The sequence below is a fragment of the Barbus barbus genome, assembly GCF_936440315.1.
Source record: "Barbus barbus genome assembly, chromosome: 18".
In the NCBI taxonomy this organism is placed as follows: Eukaryota; Metazoa; Chordata; class Actinopteri; order Cypriniformes; family Cyprinidae; genus Barbus; species Barbus barbus.
In genome coordinates, this window is record NC_136746.1 from 12,256,846 (window position 1) to 12,275,792 (window position 18,947).

At 36.4% G+C, this 18,947-nt stretch overlaps 1 protein-coding gene across 1 annotated transcript; it reads right to left on the minus strand.

Moving 5' to 3' along the window:
* Window positions 1–2,785: 2,785 nt before the first annotated feature.
* On the minus strand, window positions 2,786–12,038 carry LOC306883869 (gamma-aminobutyric acid receptor subunit gamma-1-like; the record flags this gene model as incomplete). The annotated part of the gene is made up of 9 exons (XM_079439359.1): window positions 2,786–4,918; window positions 5,694–5,893; window positions 6,046–6,198; window positions 6,645–6,782; window positions 7,238–7,320; window positions 7,600–7,820; window positions 8,007–8,074; window positions 9,510–9,670; window positions 11,968–12,038. 9 exons carry the CDS (start codon window positions 12,036–12,038, stop codon window positions 4,643–4,645), a joined length of 1,371 nt encoding a protein of 456 aa, XP_079295485.1. The 3' UTR covers window positions 2,786–4,642.
* Between the last annotated feature and the right edge of the window lie 6,909 nt (window positions 12,039–18,947).

Genomic DNA, 18,947 nt, shown 5'->3' on the forward strand with positions numbered 1-18,947 from the left:
AGTTATTTGTTTTCGTGGCTACAAATATTCTCCATCTGTGATTTCTTCATGAAATACTGGTGAACATTTGCTTAGATTGAGAATGCAGTTATGACCTCATGTATGGTAAAAACAAGCATATCCTTTTATTCATAACCTGACCATCTGCAGTATGTACTGAACAACACCTTGTTCAAGCTGGTTTATTCATGCTGCTTTAACTATTGTTGCTGCAAGGAGATATTGATTTGTGAAGGTTCGTATGTAAATATCCCACTCAGCTGCAACATTTTTCTTTTCTTCAAGCATATTTTTCTCATATTTGTGTTCTGTGTACCTTTTCATTTTCAGTCATTTGCAGTACTGTACACAAGGCAGCATATCATTCAGTCCTAACGCTGCATTTGATAAGTAGAGAGGCTAAGCAAGCAGGGAAGAGCAACACTATTAAACCAAAGCCGTTTCGCAGTGCAGTGATAAGGATAGTACTTATCACAGCCAAGCATAGAGAAGAGACCTGACTGAAAATGGTCTGTTGTTTTAAACGCTCAGGAAAAATGATCTTTAGTTCTCTCTTCATCCTTCAGCCCACTGTCTATCCTCGAGATGGTGGGCTTGTATTCTTTTCACATGCAGTTAAACAACAGTCTTCACTCTAAAGTATCACAGAGGCCTGTAATGGCTACCTGGGAATGGAAGGAAAGAGTGTTTAAACTGTCAAGAAGGGAGTGAAGTTAGGGTGGGAGAGAGAAAAGGCTGTCTCCCACAAATAAAGGCTTTCTATTTTTGTGACATTTGAGTCATGGATCTAATACACACATGTTAGCAAATGTGGGAGAAGTAGAAATTTCACAAATAATCACAGGTGTATATTTATGCGCTCCAGAACTTAATTTAAAGGAATAGTTCACCCACGAATGAAAACTCACCCTCAGATCATCTAAGATGCAGATGAATTTGTTTCTTCATCTGAACAGATTTGGGGAAATGTAGCATACGTACATCACTTGCTGACTAGTGGATCCTCTGCAGTGAATGGGTGCCGTGAGAAAGAGAGTTCAAACAGCTGATGAAAACATCACAATAATCCACAACATGACTCCTATCCATCGATTAATGTCTTGTGAAGTGAAAAAAAATTCCTAATTATGGCATTTTAACTTTAAACTGATTTAGATTTTTTTACTTGTTAAAGGGATACTCCACCACAAAATGCAAATTTTGTCATTAATCACTTACCCCCATGTCATTCCAAACCCGTAAAAGCTTTGTTCGTCTTCGGAACACAAACCGGGAGGCTTGTGACTCTTCCATTGACTGCCAAGTAAATTACACTGTCAAGGTCCAGAAAAGTATGAAAGATATCGTCAGAATACTCCATCTGCCATCAGTGTTTCAACTGTAATGTTATGAAGCGACGAGAATACTTTTTGTACAGAAATAGAACAAAAATAATAACTTTATTCAATAATTTGGCACCGTAACGTCACCGTAGTGTCATTCTGGAGAGTATTGCTGCATGCAAAATGTGTACGCTCTTCCGTGTCAGCTGCGACATAGGGATGCGCTGTTTGCATTCAAATCAAAGCGTAAATCCACGTAGAAAATGTATCCTTGTAATAAGTTTATTTTTATTTTTTGGTTGATTGTTCAACATTACTTGCAGGTGCAAAGTGATAATAAACCAACATCTCTTCGTAACGTTGATTCAGTGACATTTTCATAGATTCAATTTCATCTCACCATTGTTTCAACATTAATTGCGGGTGCAAAAAGTGATATTGAACCAACAGTAATTTATGACATTGATTCGATTGCATTTTGATTGATTTTCTGCTGAAATTTCAATCTTGTTTCAACATTAATCACGGGTGCAAAAGTGATATGGAACCAACATCACTTTGTAATATTATTTCAATGCAGCTAGCGCTGACGCATCAACATTGCCTTATTTAACATTGTTTCAATGGTTGCTTATACCTGGGCTGCTATTTAAGCTGGAAGCAACAGTTTGAAGTTAAAAACATCTCGATAGATTTATTTTTTACAAACATACAGCTTTTCACTTAGCAAGATATTAAATGATGGACTGGAGATTACTTTATTGGGATGTTTTTATCAGCTGTTTAGACACATATTCTAACGCCACCCATTCACTGCAGAGGATTCATTGATGAGCAAGTGATGTAATGTTAAATTTCTCCAAATCTGTTTTGATGAAGAAACAAACTCATCTACATCTTGGATGGCCTACGGGTGAATAAATCATTTTCATTTTTGCTTTAATGGTATAGTTCCCCCAAAAACGAAAAGATTGTCATCATTGATTCACCCTTATGCCATTCTGTACGAATTTCTTTGTTCCATAGAACTCACAAAGAAACATTTGTGGAACGTATTGAATTCCTCCTTTTGTTTTACAGATGAAAGAAAGTCATACAGACACAAGGGTGAGTAAAAGATGCCATCATTTTCATTTTTGGGTCAACTATTCCTTTAAATCACTTTAAACGTTTGATTTTGTAGATGTATCATATATGAAGTGTTTATTCATGCATAAGATAGAGTAACTCATCTTATATTCCTCATTCATGTGTGAAATAACAATTAAGATCCATAAATGACTGAAATTTAATTTATGTGTATGAAAATGCTGTTGCTCATTCACTTGTGGCAATAATTATAAAACTAATTGCGATATTAACAAAGCATTATTATAAGAATATCCGCCTGAGGGAAAATACATTCATCCTTTTTATCCAGCGCTTTGGAATTTTGATAAGATGTGAAATCATCAGCAGAGTTTGAGAGAGCGTAGAATTTTATTAATGTTTTGCAGGCACTGTTTTATTACTCACAGTGTTCTGAGCTACAAAAACATATGAACACGTTAAAAGCATGAAGTTTAGCACTTACAGAAGATACGACAACAACACCTAGAACGAGTGGAGAGCAGAGCGAAGAGATGTACGGTGAGAGGCGGAGTCTGCTTTGAATACACATTCATGTACAGACACACATGCACACGCTCACACAGATACATGAAGGTCACTGATCTGTATTATTAAAGGTCTGAAACAGATGATGCTAAATAAATATATCGAAAGATGATCTATTTATATTTTTGCATATAAATAGATTATGACAAGAATATTTTTATTTGTACAATCATCTGGTTGTTGCATGAGTCTGAAACTGTGAGGCTGACATTAAAAAAGATAACAGTACAGAATATATTAAGCTACAGGGCACAACACAGTACATAACAGATGTTCAGAAAGGGAGACGACAGAGCAGTCTATGATCAAGATAACAACCAGCAAAAGACAAACCACATGAACGCATGAAATAAAGCAAGCAACAGCCGAAAGCACAACAGGAGACTGAGAAAAACACTTGTACATTTGGTCTACAGATGTTTAGAGAGTCGGGTCAAGACATGGCACTCTCGCTCGCATGCTCTGTTCATCTGTTTCTCAAATCGAATAGGATTCTGAGATCAGATTTAACCTAATCTAAGGCAAATAAATATGAAATGGCCTTTTGATTTAGACGATTACCGATATAGAAGGCATCCATGGTTTGTTATGAAGACTGTTCGTTTTCAGATGTAGTAGTTTTGAGACTGTGTGCGATGAGACTGTCTAGAGCTCTTCTGCTGAAGAAAGTCCATCAGACCCGTTTCCAAATATGGGTGTATTAGCCATAGGAGCTCAGATGAGTCATGCAATTGACAAAAATCTAGCCATTTGCGAGGAGAGACAAAATGCTGTCTTGCATACGGAAGAGAGTGATAAACTCTAATGTGTACTAAAGGACACTGAACATTTGTGAATTGTAAAGGCTGCTCTATTCCTTTTGTTTTTATATATAAAAAATTACATGTGAACCCTTTTATCTTGGGCACACTGGCATTTCATTGTGTCATCTATTGCAGAGACAGCTTATTAGTTCAAGTCAAGAACATTTCACAGTATAGGCTAATTCCAAGTAAATGGCTTCTGGGTAATTCTTGAGCTGAACAAAATTCTATTCACGTAACCTTCAGATATCTATGCTTTGGTTTGTTTAGTACTTCACACAGAAATGTAGCTATTTTAAGTTTGAAATAAAAAACATTCTGAGCGATTAATATGTACATATTAATTTTCTGTCATGTAGCTAGCTGTTTTCTTTTATCTTGGAAAATTAGTATCAGAAGCTGACTAATATAACTACTTTTCCTTGCAAATAATAATACTTTGCTTCAGCCAGAGAGATACTAGCCTGAAGTTGTATCATAGTTGCGATAGTGATGCTGACATGATGCTAATATTGCAGTTCCAAAAAATGCAGGTGGTTTGGTGTTTTTAAGAGATCATTTTAAACTAGGCAAGATTTGATATGGCCTCCGTAACTGATGAAAAACCAAACATTTCCTTCTCAAAAACAGATATCGCTGGTAATATTCATTTGGCATCAATTCAGAATCATAGTAATCTTCCTTCCAATATTCAGATCCTTCAATAAATTAAATACCAGGTACATTTAAAGATACATTAATCAAGCCTCACACATCCCCTTCTCTCAAAGGTTTATGCTGCCAAATGTAGCAGATGGAGAATTTACAGATGATTTGCAAATATTACTAGAACCGAGTCCCTTTCCAACTTGCACAACATCTTTAAAGATATAGATATCCAATCCAGTAGACAAGGTTGAAGAGGCCAAAGGCGGTTGGGAAGAATATTCGGGAGTAGGAGTCGATTTTGGAGACGTGGACATGCATTCTGTTCTCACGCCAAGCTCCGGAGCGACAATCATCAAAGCAGCAGAAGAAACTGGTGCAGTCTTTCCCGTCCAGACATTCATACACATAATCGTCATCCTCGTGGTAGGGAGCAATATTGTTCATCTGCAGCAGAGATGTCCCTGGTCTGATGTTAACCATGCTGGGTTTCTACACAGAGGAACGGCAAAGTCACTACCACTTCATTGCCAAAACAGTGTGCAGTACAATAGCAAATGCCAGAGCTCACATCACACTCAATTAACTATAAACAAAAGTACAATGTGGCCTATTCTAAAGTGAGCTGTGAATACGTTATTAAGTTTTGCAGTACACAAATTCATTTTACATATCATTGATCAGCTTGGTGCTTACTTGTTCTGTGTTGTCAGCAATATAAAGCTTAATATTTTGTAATTATTTAATCATCCTCATGTGACTTTATATTAATTAGTACATATATTTTTAAAGAATATCTAGGCCATTTTTTCAATATAATGAAAGTAAATAGCAAAAAACACAACACAGGTGTCAGAAAAGTGGTTGATATGATAGCTTTGTGTTAGAAGCAGACCAGAATTATGTGGTAATTATGTGACAATTGAGCTTTCCTTAGCATGAATGGTCTTTGGTTCATCTAGTTCTCATAAGAGGCCTGTATGATTTGTTTATGAATCGCATAGATTCGGTCTCTTCATAAACCTGGAATGTAACACACTAGTCATATGGACTGTTTTTATGATATTTTATGGTGTATTTGATCCTTTTAGAAGCATAAAAGTACTGATTCCCATTCACTGTACCTATATCCAACAGAGCACAGAATTTCTTATTTTGTTTTCCACAGAAGGTTATACTCGTTTCGAATGACATGAATCTGAGTAAATGAAAGAATCTTGTTTTTTAGGTGAACTGGCCCTTTAATAACAGAATGAAGTTCATTCACCTGTGCATGGCTTGATTTGTTCTTCTTGTTCTGTCGGTTGCTTGTGAAATAATGCAGAGTCCCGTATTCCATAAGAGCAGCAAAGGTGAAGATGAAGCAGACAGACACAAACAGATCCATGGCTGTCACGTACGACACCTTCGGCAAGGACTTCCTCGATATGGTGCTTAGGGTTGTCATGGTGAGCACAGTTGTGATACCTAAGCCAATCAAGATGCACAGTAACTGAGCACCCCCACTAAAGCATTTCCTTTTCATTAGCACATGCTCTTCTGTAATGCATTCACATAATGTAATGAAATGCTATTGTTGTTCCTATTGATTTGTATTAATTCAGAAACTTTTTAAATACCTAAAGATGTTCTGGCAGGCACAGCATCCTTGTTAATCCAGAAAGAGACCCAGGACAAAACCACAATCATGCTGCAGGGGATGTAGGTCTGGATGGTGAAGTAGCCCATTCTCCGGCTCAGGTCAAAGAAAATGGTCATAACCACATATTCCCCTATTAATACCAGACATCAGGGCATTTTAGACACTAACAACTAAGCAACTTAATGACCAAAATGCTTAAACTAATGCATAACTTAATGCATAAACTTAATTATCAAAATATAATCAATGACTCCAAATATACTATTAATAAATAACAATAAAATAGTAATAATAATAACAACAATAATGATTAATTACTGTTTATTATTATTCATTATTATTAACAATAACAGCTAATTTATTGTGATCTATTATTATGCTATTATAATCTACTAATGTTAAGAAGTAATTTTAATAAATAGTCCAAATCTATTATTCATAATAATAAAAAACAATTAATTATAATATTTGCTCAGTTACTGTTATAGTTATTGTGATTATTATATATAAATCTATTTTACTGAAATTATTGTCTGTTATTATCATTTATTGTGTATATGTGTGTTTTTTCCATACCAGACTGAGTGTGTGCCACATCAGAAGTGTTCCGTAGACCCACAAAGGCAAATTGGTAAAGCCTCCAGTATCGTTGGTCTGCAACCTCAACCGAACGACGCTGCCATCTATACTGGATCTCATTCTTTGGATACCCATCTGCAAATGGAAAAAAAAATCACATCCACCAGATCACATGGGACCTTTTGTTCCGGTATGTAAATAAGAAGTTACAATGACGGCAGAATGGCACTGAGGCTTCACACAGCAGCACTCTGTTAGACTGAAGTGCAGCATGCCCTTCCCGTGCCCACAGAGGATGATGACACATGAGAAGCTGAGGCATGATGCTAATAACGGATGGAGGGGTCACACAGACTGAGAAGAGGAGAGAGGGGATGGAGAGAGAGCTGGAGAAGGATGATATCTGTCCTCACTCATTGCAAGGTTAGAGGATGGTAGTTGATGCAGACTTCTGCAATGTTAATGTTTGGTTGGCCAATGTTGGCAATGCATGGTTGGCTGATAGAGGCAATGTATGGGGATTGGCTGCCCTGCAGCGTTCAGTACAGGGCTGAGGCTGAGTGACAGATTGACAAGAATTTAACACCTACAGCTTGAAAACTCCAGAGGGCACGAATGTTCATCCATGGGAAAGTTATGCAGCTTAAGGTAGCATTCCGCATTAATAGTCAACCTAACAAAAAGAATCATAGACAATAGCAAAACAAACAAAAAAATGTTGATTGTGACATTTAAGAGGTAGTGCATTTGTGCAGGCTTTGATATTTGTATTATGAACACATTCAGTCTGATTTAACAGTCCCTAACATAAATAAATGTGAATCAGATGCAATGGCTTAAACATGTGCTGCAACGGACAGCGGGTGTCATTTGGTACGAAAGCAAATGCTACGGGACAGGAATACGAGGACATGTAATTTTGTCATACAAACATTCACTTGGCTGGACACACCTTAGAGTATACATCACTCTTCCATTGCTCCAGAGCCGCAGAAGGCGATTGGGTGTCGTGATCCAGTGGGCATCAGATTTGCGCGAGTTGCGGAAAAAGGTGTCAGGGATCCAGATTTTTCCGACCATGTTGCTGTTGAGCATGAGGACTTTCATTGAGCTGTTGAATTTGAGCCTGCTGTCGTACCACGTCTGAGCAAAGAAGATGTCTATGGTGTACTCCTAAAACAACACCAAACAATGAGACGTCTAGCCGTAAAAGCCTTACGGTTGCTTCTGTAACTGTGAAATGATGTGGCTATTGGTTGTGACAGTGGATACGATGGTCGTGAAATGGATCTAAACAGTTGCTTAGAGTGTTTTATTTACAGCTTCGAACATAATGTGTTATTGTACATTTCTGCTCACCATATTGATGGGATCTACTGGACCTATGCTGTTCACGTACACTGCCGTCTCAATCACAGTCGGTCTCACTAGAATATAATTTCAAATATTCAAATTGTAATAATTATTAATCGTAACAATCAAATCAAAATAAAAAAAGAAATATGTATACATATACAGTTGTAATATCAAAACAATACAACAGTAATACAACAATACACAGTAAGTGATTTATTAAAAATGTATATTATATACAGCCTGTATTTAGCATCCATTTTTCAAAAACATGGGAAAATATTGCAAAAATTCTTGCAATTTCAAGATTAAATCTCGGTATTCTGGCATTTTTTCTCTGAATTTTAAGTTTACGTCTCATAATTCTGTGTTTTTGTTTCCACCACAAAATAAAAAATTAAAAAGGTAATTAAGACATCTTATCTCCCGATTTTGACTTTTTTTCTTGCAGTTGCGAGTTTATTAAATCTCACAATTTGGACTTTTCTTCTCAGAATTGTGAATTTATATTTTGCAGATGCAAGTTTATAACATAATTCTGAGTTAGAAATGGGCTTCCATAGAAAAATGTGTTTGTTTTCATAAGCTTCAATCATTTACTATTCTTCTTTTTCTTTCTCTTTCTGCGTCACTTAGTGTCCTCTGCTTTCACTATTGAATAATGTCAGCCAATAGCAAAACCAACAGCCAGCTATTTTTAGCAAACTCACAGTCACATTCAGTCTGGCTCCATCCTGGTTTGTAACCACCCAATCAGTAGATACAATCAAATTTTCCACTGAATGTCCTGTTTCACTCAGAAATGCATCTCATTACAGAAGTGAAATGGGCTGCAAACCAATTCATGTTTCTCATAACAGCCACACAAATTACTTAAAGCTGCCTGAATCCTCATCCTTGCCGTTTCAAAAATATTCCTGTCACAGGAAATCTAGTCACAGAGACGTGACAAATCACAAAAACTCGGCAAGTTGACCTGCAATCCTTCAGCACTTGCTCTGCGATCTGATTAACTGACTACTGCTCATACTTACACCCTCTCCCTCTATCTCAGACACATGAAACAGATAAAGAAAGAAGATCAATAGTGATTTGGGTCTATTGTACCCGAACACCACTGAGATAAATCCTCTTAAATAACTGAACTCCAGTCAGCTGCGTTGCTTCCAGAACACTGATGTACTGAGAATAAAGTGACCTGGCGTAGAGAAAAACATCAGCAAAATCCTAAAGTCTAGCACTTTTTCATTTAACACTGCAATAACGCTGATGGTAAAGTAAAAATGATGATTACAGAGAACCTGAATTGCTTGGAGGGTTTAATTGTCACAGTGTGTTCCTCTTCATGCGGCTTCATAATAATGATGGCATTATCTTATAATTATTAACATATTTCAGTTACCCATAAGCTGTAACACTGTGTTTGAGGGTCATAAACATATATGCAGGCAATTTGTGTGCACAGATCCTGGATGTAAGCATTCAACCTTTTCAAAAAACTGGACTTGCCTCCGATATCTGGTCTCAGTTTGTTGTCATAACCTTGCAGTAATTTGTTTAGGATAAGGGTGACGTCGCTCTCATAGACCTTCGGTGATAAAACCCAAGTTTTATTTATGGGGACATCGTCGTAATCTTCCTCCTCTGCTTTGCTCGGGCCAAATGCAATGCTGTCATAAAAACAGAAATAAACAGAGGCAATATGAGTAGACAGACAGCAGTGAGGTAAATAACAGAGCAATATTAGATTTAAAATTGAGAGTAGTTAAAGAGGAGTCCGTTTATATTAGGAGCTTAAACTTTAAAGAGCGAGCGACTGCTTTCGTATGATGAGTTTTACAGGAAGAACAGATAACAGAAGTCATCAGTGACTGTAAATGTATGGACCGCCTTGACAGAAGGAGAGAAGAGTCCTTTAAATGAGCGCAGTGCTGGAGATACAAAGAGGAGGTTCTAATAAAAGAATGCAGTGATTAATGAAGATGTGTTCTGGCAGTGGAGGGAGGGAACAGCTGAAGGTGAGGGGTTTAAATTATCACCCGCAACTCCCTCTCACACTCGCTCTCTTGCAGTGTATATGGTGTAAGAGCTTCTAAATGTATTCTCTGGAGCATTATCTGTAGGAAAATACATATCGGGTATCACTTCTAACTAAAATGTGTGCCATTCCTACTCAGTCTAGACTCAGTCTCCTCTGATGTCACAACTTTTGCTTTGGAGAAATGAAGGTGATACGCAATGAAGCTGCTAACAGCGCAAAAGACCGCCTCTTGGGTAATTTGCTAAATATACAAAAAAAAATACTTTATATTATGTGTCTTTAGCCACTATCTACTACAATTGTCAGGTACAGTGTATTTATTATGTTCATTCTGTTTGCAAAACACGTTTATTGGTTATTGAGATGAGATACTTTAAGGGTGGAATAAAGTGTCAGCAGTAGGTCTATAATTATAGATATTAAATAATTACAGATGAAATTCCTGCAGGTATTTTTAATTGTAAGTATGATGTAAAAAATATGTACACAATAAGTGAATTGTATCAAATTATTAATTTAAATGTTAGTACATAGTAATATAAAGTGGGTCCCAAGATTCAAATATATTAAATGCCTGTTATTTTGAGGAGAAAAAAAAGTTTAAATAGAAGACACAGCCAACTACAGCAATATTAAACTTGCTCAATTAATGTAATGTACTGTCATTTATCTTGATTTGACACAATAAAACATTCAAATGTGTTCACATCTGAATGGTCTAAAAAGGTATCTTCAAAAAAGTACCCAGACAGATTGGTAAATGTGATTATATATTTTAGTTTTGTCTATAAACAAGAAATCTAAACGGTACATTCCCATACATATGCAAATAATGAACGACAGAAAAATCAATATGAAGCATCCCTGTGGATGAGACCTAGGTGGGTGGAGAGAATGTAGGTTATTGATCCCCGTAGGCACAGCGCTGTGCAGTTGAAAATCAGGCTGTCAATGGAAAATACAGACAGAATATTTTCCTCAAATGCAGTTTATAATGTCTGGACACAACAGTAGCCTCTGAATGACCTTTGTGGGCCTCAGAGGCAAGTGCTAATAACCAAAATTAATTCACAGAAGACAAAAAAAATGCCTGAATAAGAGGAAAAAACGTGTTTTTGGGCTTAGATGAGATATTTAGAAATTGTTAATGCCAATTACATAATTTACATGATGTAAGTAAATGAGAGAATCGTAAATATTGCAAACCAAGTAGCCTATATATCCTATTAAACATTTACATATGTGCATACATAGGCCAAGCGTTGAATGAGCAGAAAAAAATTTGAGCCAACATAGGCTTTAATGTGGACTACAACTTATGCAAAACATTTACATTGGAGAAATTGTGAAATACCCTTCTAATCTGACTAACCTGTGTGAAGATGCAAAACCTAATAGTGTGTAAGCAGTGTAGTTCTGGTGCTGTTTGATGAATTAGCTGATTGCTGGCTAGTGTCCTCAAGGTTGTTGGTGGTGGTTGGTTGGTGGTGGTGGTTGAGGAGAGACCCCCACATGATTGTAAAGCGCTTTGGGTGTATGGCAATACACAATAAAAGCGCTATATAAATGCATCATTCATTCATTCATTCATTCAAGGTTGTTTGTTTGGAGACATTGCACGTCCACGCTAAAAAGACCCTGAGCAAAACTGTCGCTTACAGTCTGTATTATTATCTAAAATGTTTTAACTGTACAGACAACAGTACGTGTCGTCACTCGTGATTGACAGCTATAGGTGGTAGTGTTTAGGCGGATGAATTTGATCAAATTCTTCTAAAAGAAAAACGTAAAAGTAGCAGCACTTACAGAATCACACCAGCTGTTCGCATCGTGGACTGTCCAAGTATGTTTCGGTCAAGGGCTATTTTACTAGTCACATTGATTGCACCCCTTGTTTCTTTTGCCCCCCATGAAGCGAAAACTTACCAGACTCCAAGCAGACCCGGCAACAGCCAAACCAGCGTCTCTTTTCTCCGGCGGCGATGCAGCAGAACCATCGTGCGAGATCTCCGAAATGAATTAAAGACGCTTAAAGACGATCAAACCTTTGAGCGAATCTTAACACGGTGGTTGAAAGCGTCAGCGTATGCTGTCAGTTGCTGTCTAGACAAATGCACATTGCTAGAGTCTATAGTGTGTATGTCAGACAGCAGAAGCGGTGTGGATGTGAATGGTGGATGCGGGATTTCGCTGATTGCGGCACCGCTGCGTTCATCCAGGGATCTGCTGAGTGAGACGCTCTCTATGTTCCGGGAATTATTAGAAACTTCCTGTGGAAAAAGAGCTGACTGCTCTACCTCAGAGACTTTACATCAAGCTGTGATTTATGAGACCTTTCCTTAGCTTTGCTGTTGTTTGGGACTAATAAAGTGACAAATGCGACATTTGCAATGGTTTGCACCAACTGTGACCAAACTTAAACATAGAATTTATAAAGAAGATCAAATTTATCTTATGCAATGTTGTTTTTGAGGTCTGTCAGTTTCGTTTAACCAATAGACCTATGGTGTGTTTCGCTATTAAAGCGAATGGCTGACTAATCATAAAGATGGCAAACAGTCCACTCAGGTTTTGTTGTTGTTGTCTATAACAGTTTTAATTATTTAACAATGTATGATAAAGTGATGATGGAAATATAGCCTAGGCCTATGTACGGAAAGAGCATATATTTGTGCCTACTTAACCATATTTTGAGAACAAATTTGTAAAGTGAGCTAAAACTGGCAGGAACTCTTTTTGGGAATATGCTCATTGGTAAAAAACTATAAAAATATATATATAATGTTTTCTTATTGTAAAAATGTGTACATTAGGGAGTGGGTTTGGCTGTAGTAGGCTATTTATATAAAAACAATGGATAAAAGTCTAAATGTTTGATAGGTAAACATGCGTTTATGTGTGTTTAGAGCTGCGTCTGAAAGCTGACTTGATGCATCTCGGCCTTATCAGGCGGTGGCTTTGTTTGGCAGTGTATGCACGAAAGGTAGGCTACTTCACAAAACTGATTTCGAATGGACTTGTGAGGCAGCACGACAGTTTAATGCTCTACAGCACAACAGAGAGGACTTTGGTGATCACCAAGCAAACTTTTAATCACAAAAATGACATCAAAAGTGGTAAAAGTTGGTCATTTAAACGCAAACTGACCACCAACCACAACTTTCAGATGCCATTATTACCTCAACTGTCAAAGGAAATCGAACACACAGGATTGTGGGATATCATAGGCAGTGAAAGATACATCTATGCTGCCTTCAAAAAAATCGATCAAATGATGGTATTTCAGTAGACAGGATGTAAAATGATTATTGGATGCGGACGTGCCTTGTTGCCATCCGACCTCCGTATGCTACCTGCGGAGGCAGCATTTTTCAGCTTTCAGACGCAGCCTAGGAGCGCTCCTGTTCTCAGAGATCTGCCTTCCTCCTCCAACACACCTGTTTGTAATTTTCAAGTGTTCCTGAAGATCTTAATTAGCTGGTTCAGGTTTGTTTGATGTTGCAAGCAGATCTCCACGAACATAATACAGTGAACAAATGAACATGACTGAAACAACATTTCTGTAATCAAATTCTTAGATGATTTCATTACATTGAATAAAGATCAAATCCACTAAAAACCATTAAATCCTAAATGCCATTTTGCCCCTCCAGGTCCACATGATGTACAATACATGGCAGATGAACAAATTTCAAAGCATCAGACCTTTACAGCACATAGCCATCGCTGCTACATTTTAAGAAACCTTTGCAATATTCATGGCCATATATGGCTTTGTGATCTGGAAGACATTCACCTCCCGATATATATATATATATATATATATATATATATATATATATATATATATATATATAGGCTAACTGGCTGTTCAGCTTTATACTCCATTATTGTCAGCACCATGGAGAGCTCCAAGCAGCAAGAAGAGCATAAATAGAGACTTTCCAGACACCTCATCCTCAAAACAATTTCCTCTTCTCTTTGCCATCATTCCTTGAATAACATCATTCAAAAAGTCATTCAAAAGTACGAAATATCAGATGTGTATCAGAACATCACATGAATTCAGTTCATAGTAATATTCTATAATGATATGTTGGATATGTTTCGATTTATATTTGATTATACATTTCTCTCAAAACATTAAAATGCTGAAATTATTTCAGTATAAAGGCCAGTGCTCTGTTGCAGCCTCTCATCATGGTGAAGTACTTTGTATTCAGATGTGCTCTGATGCTCTGACGCAAATGAAAGGAATGGAAAAAATCTTTATTATTTTGTCAGCCATTAACATCGTGAGACAAAATGATGAGGACCTGACACATGCCCGAGATATTCTCTGCTGGAATACACACACAAGCACATTTTAATAACAGTATGATGAGGTCTTTTACAAGCACAATAACCTAATCAGGATTTTTCATGTATGAAATACTCATATATCATATGTGTAAAGTAGTTTTTAGTGATCTTTAGTGCAATCTTCTTGAAAAAAAAAAAATATTTGTAGTGTTAAAGTTTTAATACAATAATAAATTATATGTATCTGCTATAATAGCATGCACAAAGTTTCCTAAAACACTATATATATATACACAATACACACATACTACGTAAACACAGAGAACAAACAGTCAAGTTCTGTCACACACTTTTAAGCATCAAAGCCCTGTGCATGTCCCCTTTGTTGCCAGGCAACTCAACCAACTCCTTATTCATGCTTGGCTGGTTTTTCTGTAGAGGAATCCCAACCCCATTTCTCCCCGCTTTCCCCTATTTTTTATCTGCCATCTAGCAACCTTTTATCTCTGTCATATTTTTTTCAGCGCACACGAACATGCATGCATAAATATGGGCACAGATGAAATCTGATTTTCTGTCTGCTCCTGTGGTAACCTCCTATGCATTAATTTTGATAGTGTCTTGTGACAAATTTTTTAATGCCATATATCAGTGTTTCTTTTAATATTACTACTGCATTATAGTATTTATTCTTATGTTGAATTAGATTTTATTTTGTTTTCATTTTGATAATCAGATTTTGGTCATTTTGTTACACCCTTTTGCCCTTAGTTGCCTTAGTAATTTTAGTACTTTAGCTTAAACTGACCAAGGCAGCAGTCCTACATTTCAACATTTTTGTTTGTTTTTAAAGTTTTTTTTATCACATATTTTATTTAAAACACAAAAGATTTTTTAATTGTTTAGGTAAATGATTACAGTAAAGTACTGTAAAGAGAGCATGTCCATGTGCTAAATAAAGCAATAACTATATTCTCATTGAATTGCCATTATTAAAAATAGTTTTCTGTAATAAAAATAAAGTCAAATATTTGATTGAATTTTTTTTTAAATGTATACAAAAATGTTGAAATGTAGAAATGTTGCAACTAACTGAAATTTTTATTTCATTTTATTTTATTTCAAATATAGAAAACAATGTTAAAGCAAGGTGCTGTATGTCCATGCACTAAAGAAAACAATAGCTGCAATATATTCCCATTGAACGGCCATTAATTCCACCGTGTTGTTTTTTCATTTATCATAAGTGACAACAAATCAAATCTTGAAAGGAAAGCGCTGTGACATTGTCAGTCTGTTGGAGAGGAGGAATGCAATTAGGAAACAATGAAATACACTCATTAAACAAACAATTATAATTTGGAGCAGCAGCTCTGCATACATATCATGTTCAAACAGTCTCAACAGGTGCCAGAGGTGAAGTAAATACCAAATTAGTTCCCTTTATTTGGAAGAATAAATGATTTTGTTTTGTTCTCATATTGTTTCTCTTTCATCACGACGTGCATTGTTAGCTGAGGAATCCATTGTAAATGTTAGGCAGTGTTTGTGAGGGCTTCAAATGGCTTCAGCCTGTTACCAGACACAAGCAAGCACACACTTGGTTGGATGCTCTGCCTCTGTGATCTTTCACATCCGATAAACCCTCACGACATCCTCACAGACGTCGCTTAAGGCGGAACGCTTTGTTAATGCCACCTGACAAGGAGTCAGCATAAATTCCACCTTAAAAGGGGCCAATAAATGAAATCCAGCTTAGATTTTGAATCTCCCCTCTGGTCAAGTCTGTGTGTGCGATGATTGTGCGCACAAGTGGACACATCTGTTCTGACAGATGCTTGTTTGTACCCAAAGATATGCTTTTCCAGAAGGTGCAAAGGAGTGAGAGGAGGTTAATGGAGTACTGTCTTTCTCTGTTTAGCCTTGTGTGGGCATTGATAGCTGTATCTCATACAGGAAGATACTGATTCCATAACCAAAAGAAATGAGCTAGCTCTGCTGTTATGCTATTAAAGCAAGATCTTAGATAAATGCGCACGGATTCCCAGTTCTCCATTCAGCGCTGCTAATCTCAAATTCTGCTGGTTAGTCAAAGCAGAGTCAGCTACACAAAAAGCTCTCAGACAGAATGGAGAGACGGATGAAAAGGCAATGAAATGCAAAAAGACAATATGGATTGGGAGTCTAGTGGATTGAACCAGATGTAGACTTTTAAGTGCAGGTAAATAAAAGAAGCAGCTGGCACACGGCAAACTTATCAATGTGTATTGACTAGTGCTATGTCAGCTCAAAATCCCATTCCACTGAGTGAAATTTAGACTGCCATTTGTGCCAGGGTTATTATATTTAACTAAACTAAAACCAGAATAGTATTTTTTTTTTTTTTTTTTTTACATTTTGTTGACTAAAATGAATGTTAACTGAAAAACCCTTAAACTTATTTTATTTCAGCCAAATCTTTCTGTTTTTAGTTTAAAAGAATAGTTCAAGATGTACTGTGGATGTTTGTTTGCTCATCAAAACAGATTTGGAGAAATTTAGCATTGCATCACATGGTCACAAATGGATCCTCTGTAGTGAATGGGTGCTGTCAGAATCAGCCTTAAAACACAAGTAATCCATGTGACTTCATTCCATCAAATAACATCTTGTAAAGTGTAAAACAAGTCTGTCATCAAGACGTTTTTAGCTTCAAACTGTTGCTTCTAGATAAAATACAATTCCTCTATCCATTTTCCATATTGCTTTTTCCAAAGAAAAAGTTGTCTTGTTCCAATAAGGAGAAAAATATTCACTGATCAAGCACCATTTACAAGCACAAAAAGTCCAAAACAGTTCTAAACAAATGTTTTGGTTGATTATGATGTGAAAGGAAAACAGGTGATGGACTTTTTCACTGGAGGGTGTGTTATTGTGGATTATGGGCTATTATTTTGTCCAAAATTGGTTTAAAACTTAGATGATGGATTTGTTTCTTACAAACATGCAACTTTTCACTTCACAAGACATTAATGGTTGGACTTGAATCATGTGGATTATTGTGGTGTTTTTATCAGTTGTTTGAACTCCCATTCTGACGGCAATCATTCACTGCACTGCAGTTCTGATGAAGAAACAAACTCATCTACATCTCAGATGGCCTGAGAGTGAGTGTATTTTCAGCAAATGTAAATTTTTGGCTGAATTATTTAAAAATGACATAACACAAGAAAATTACTAAAACTTTTAATTTAATATGAAAACAGAATATATAAAAACAAACTAAAATAAAAAAAAAATCTACTAAATGATTCAATGATACTAAAATAACACTGGTTTGTGCTGTTTGGTTGTGAAGCTGAGAATTTTTTTTAGTAATAAGAACCTTGACATTTTTTAGGTGCACAGTGCAAAAAGAGTGGGCACAAACACGATCACCCACACAAAAGGAGAGTAGCTGAGCCATGTTGGCTTTGAAAACACTTTATTTCAGTCAACAGGGGAGCTGACTCTTTGCCCAGGCAGAAAACTGAGAACAGTATGGCAAATTGAAAAACTGTTAAAAGTAAGCCCACAGTAGTTCATTCAAGCGTTTACACTTGTCAGATTGTTGATGTTAGTAATGAAAATGTTTGACAGATGATATATTGAGCGAACAGTACATTTTGATTCCCATTTTCATAGCGTCATTAGGCGAATATATCATACTGAGAAGCCCATTAAAACCATTATCTGCATTAATCATGAAGCTACAATAGACATTGAAATTGAAAATACCATATAAACAACATCATGTCACTGTTGCAACATTAAGCTAATGCGAGTATCAGTGGCCTGGACCTTAGAAGCTTCACAGTTTGAGTAACATACACAGAAGACCGACATATTGCTCTCATTTCAACCCAAGCAAATTAAAAATGTAACTCTGCTCAAACTATTTGGGAAAATCTCAGCAGCATTTTCCATTCACTGTGAACCAAAGAAACAGCAGTGGCTCAAATGCAGTGCTAATTCCACTTGAGACTGTGCTCATGGATCAAAGTGTCCACAACAATACAAAGCTCTGTGGTGCTTCAAACAAACTCATTGAATAATTTACCTTTAAACCATGTGTGGGTGTGCGCTTTCATTGATGGTGCATTGCTTATGTCTGAGAATTAGATGCACAGCTGTGTGATGTGCGTGAAAGCTAATACGCAATCAGAAAATAAAGTGCCATATTTAATTTGACTTGAAATGCTACATCAGTGAATATAAAGGTGCATTGATCTGTCTTACAGATACTGTAGTGCAGTTATAACAAAACAACACAGCTATCACATTTAGTATGTATGCGCTTTCATTTTAAACAGTATGTTGTTAATGCACAATACCTATGAGCTTAATTCATAATTCAGCCATAAATCTGACATTGACATAAATACTTTGTTGATATTTATAAATATATAATACACAAATGTAGTCAAATAAAAAAACAGAGGTCTGTATGAAAATGCCAGTAAACACTGCATAAATAGGCAAGGAAAAATCAGTTAAATACTCAGAAATCACACAACGACATACAAAAATAAAGCTGTGAAAATAAGTTAATTTGTCCCATTAAAGTATGATAAGATGCTCTTTAA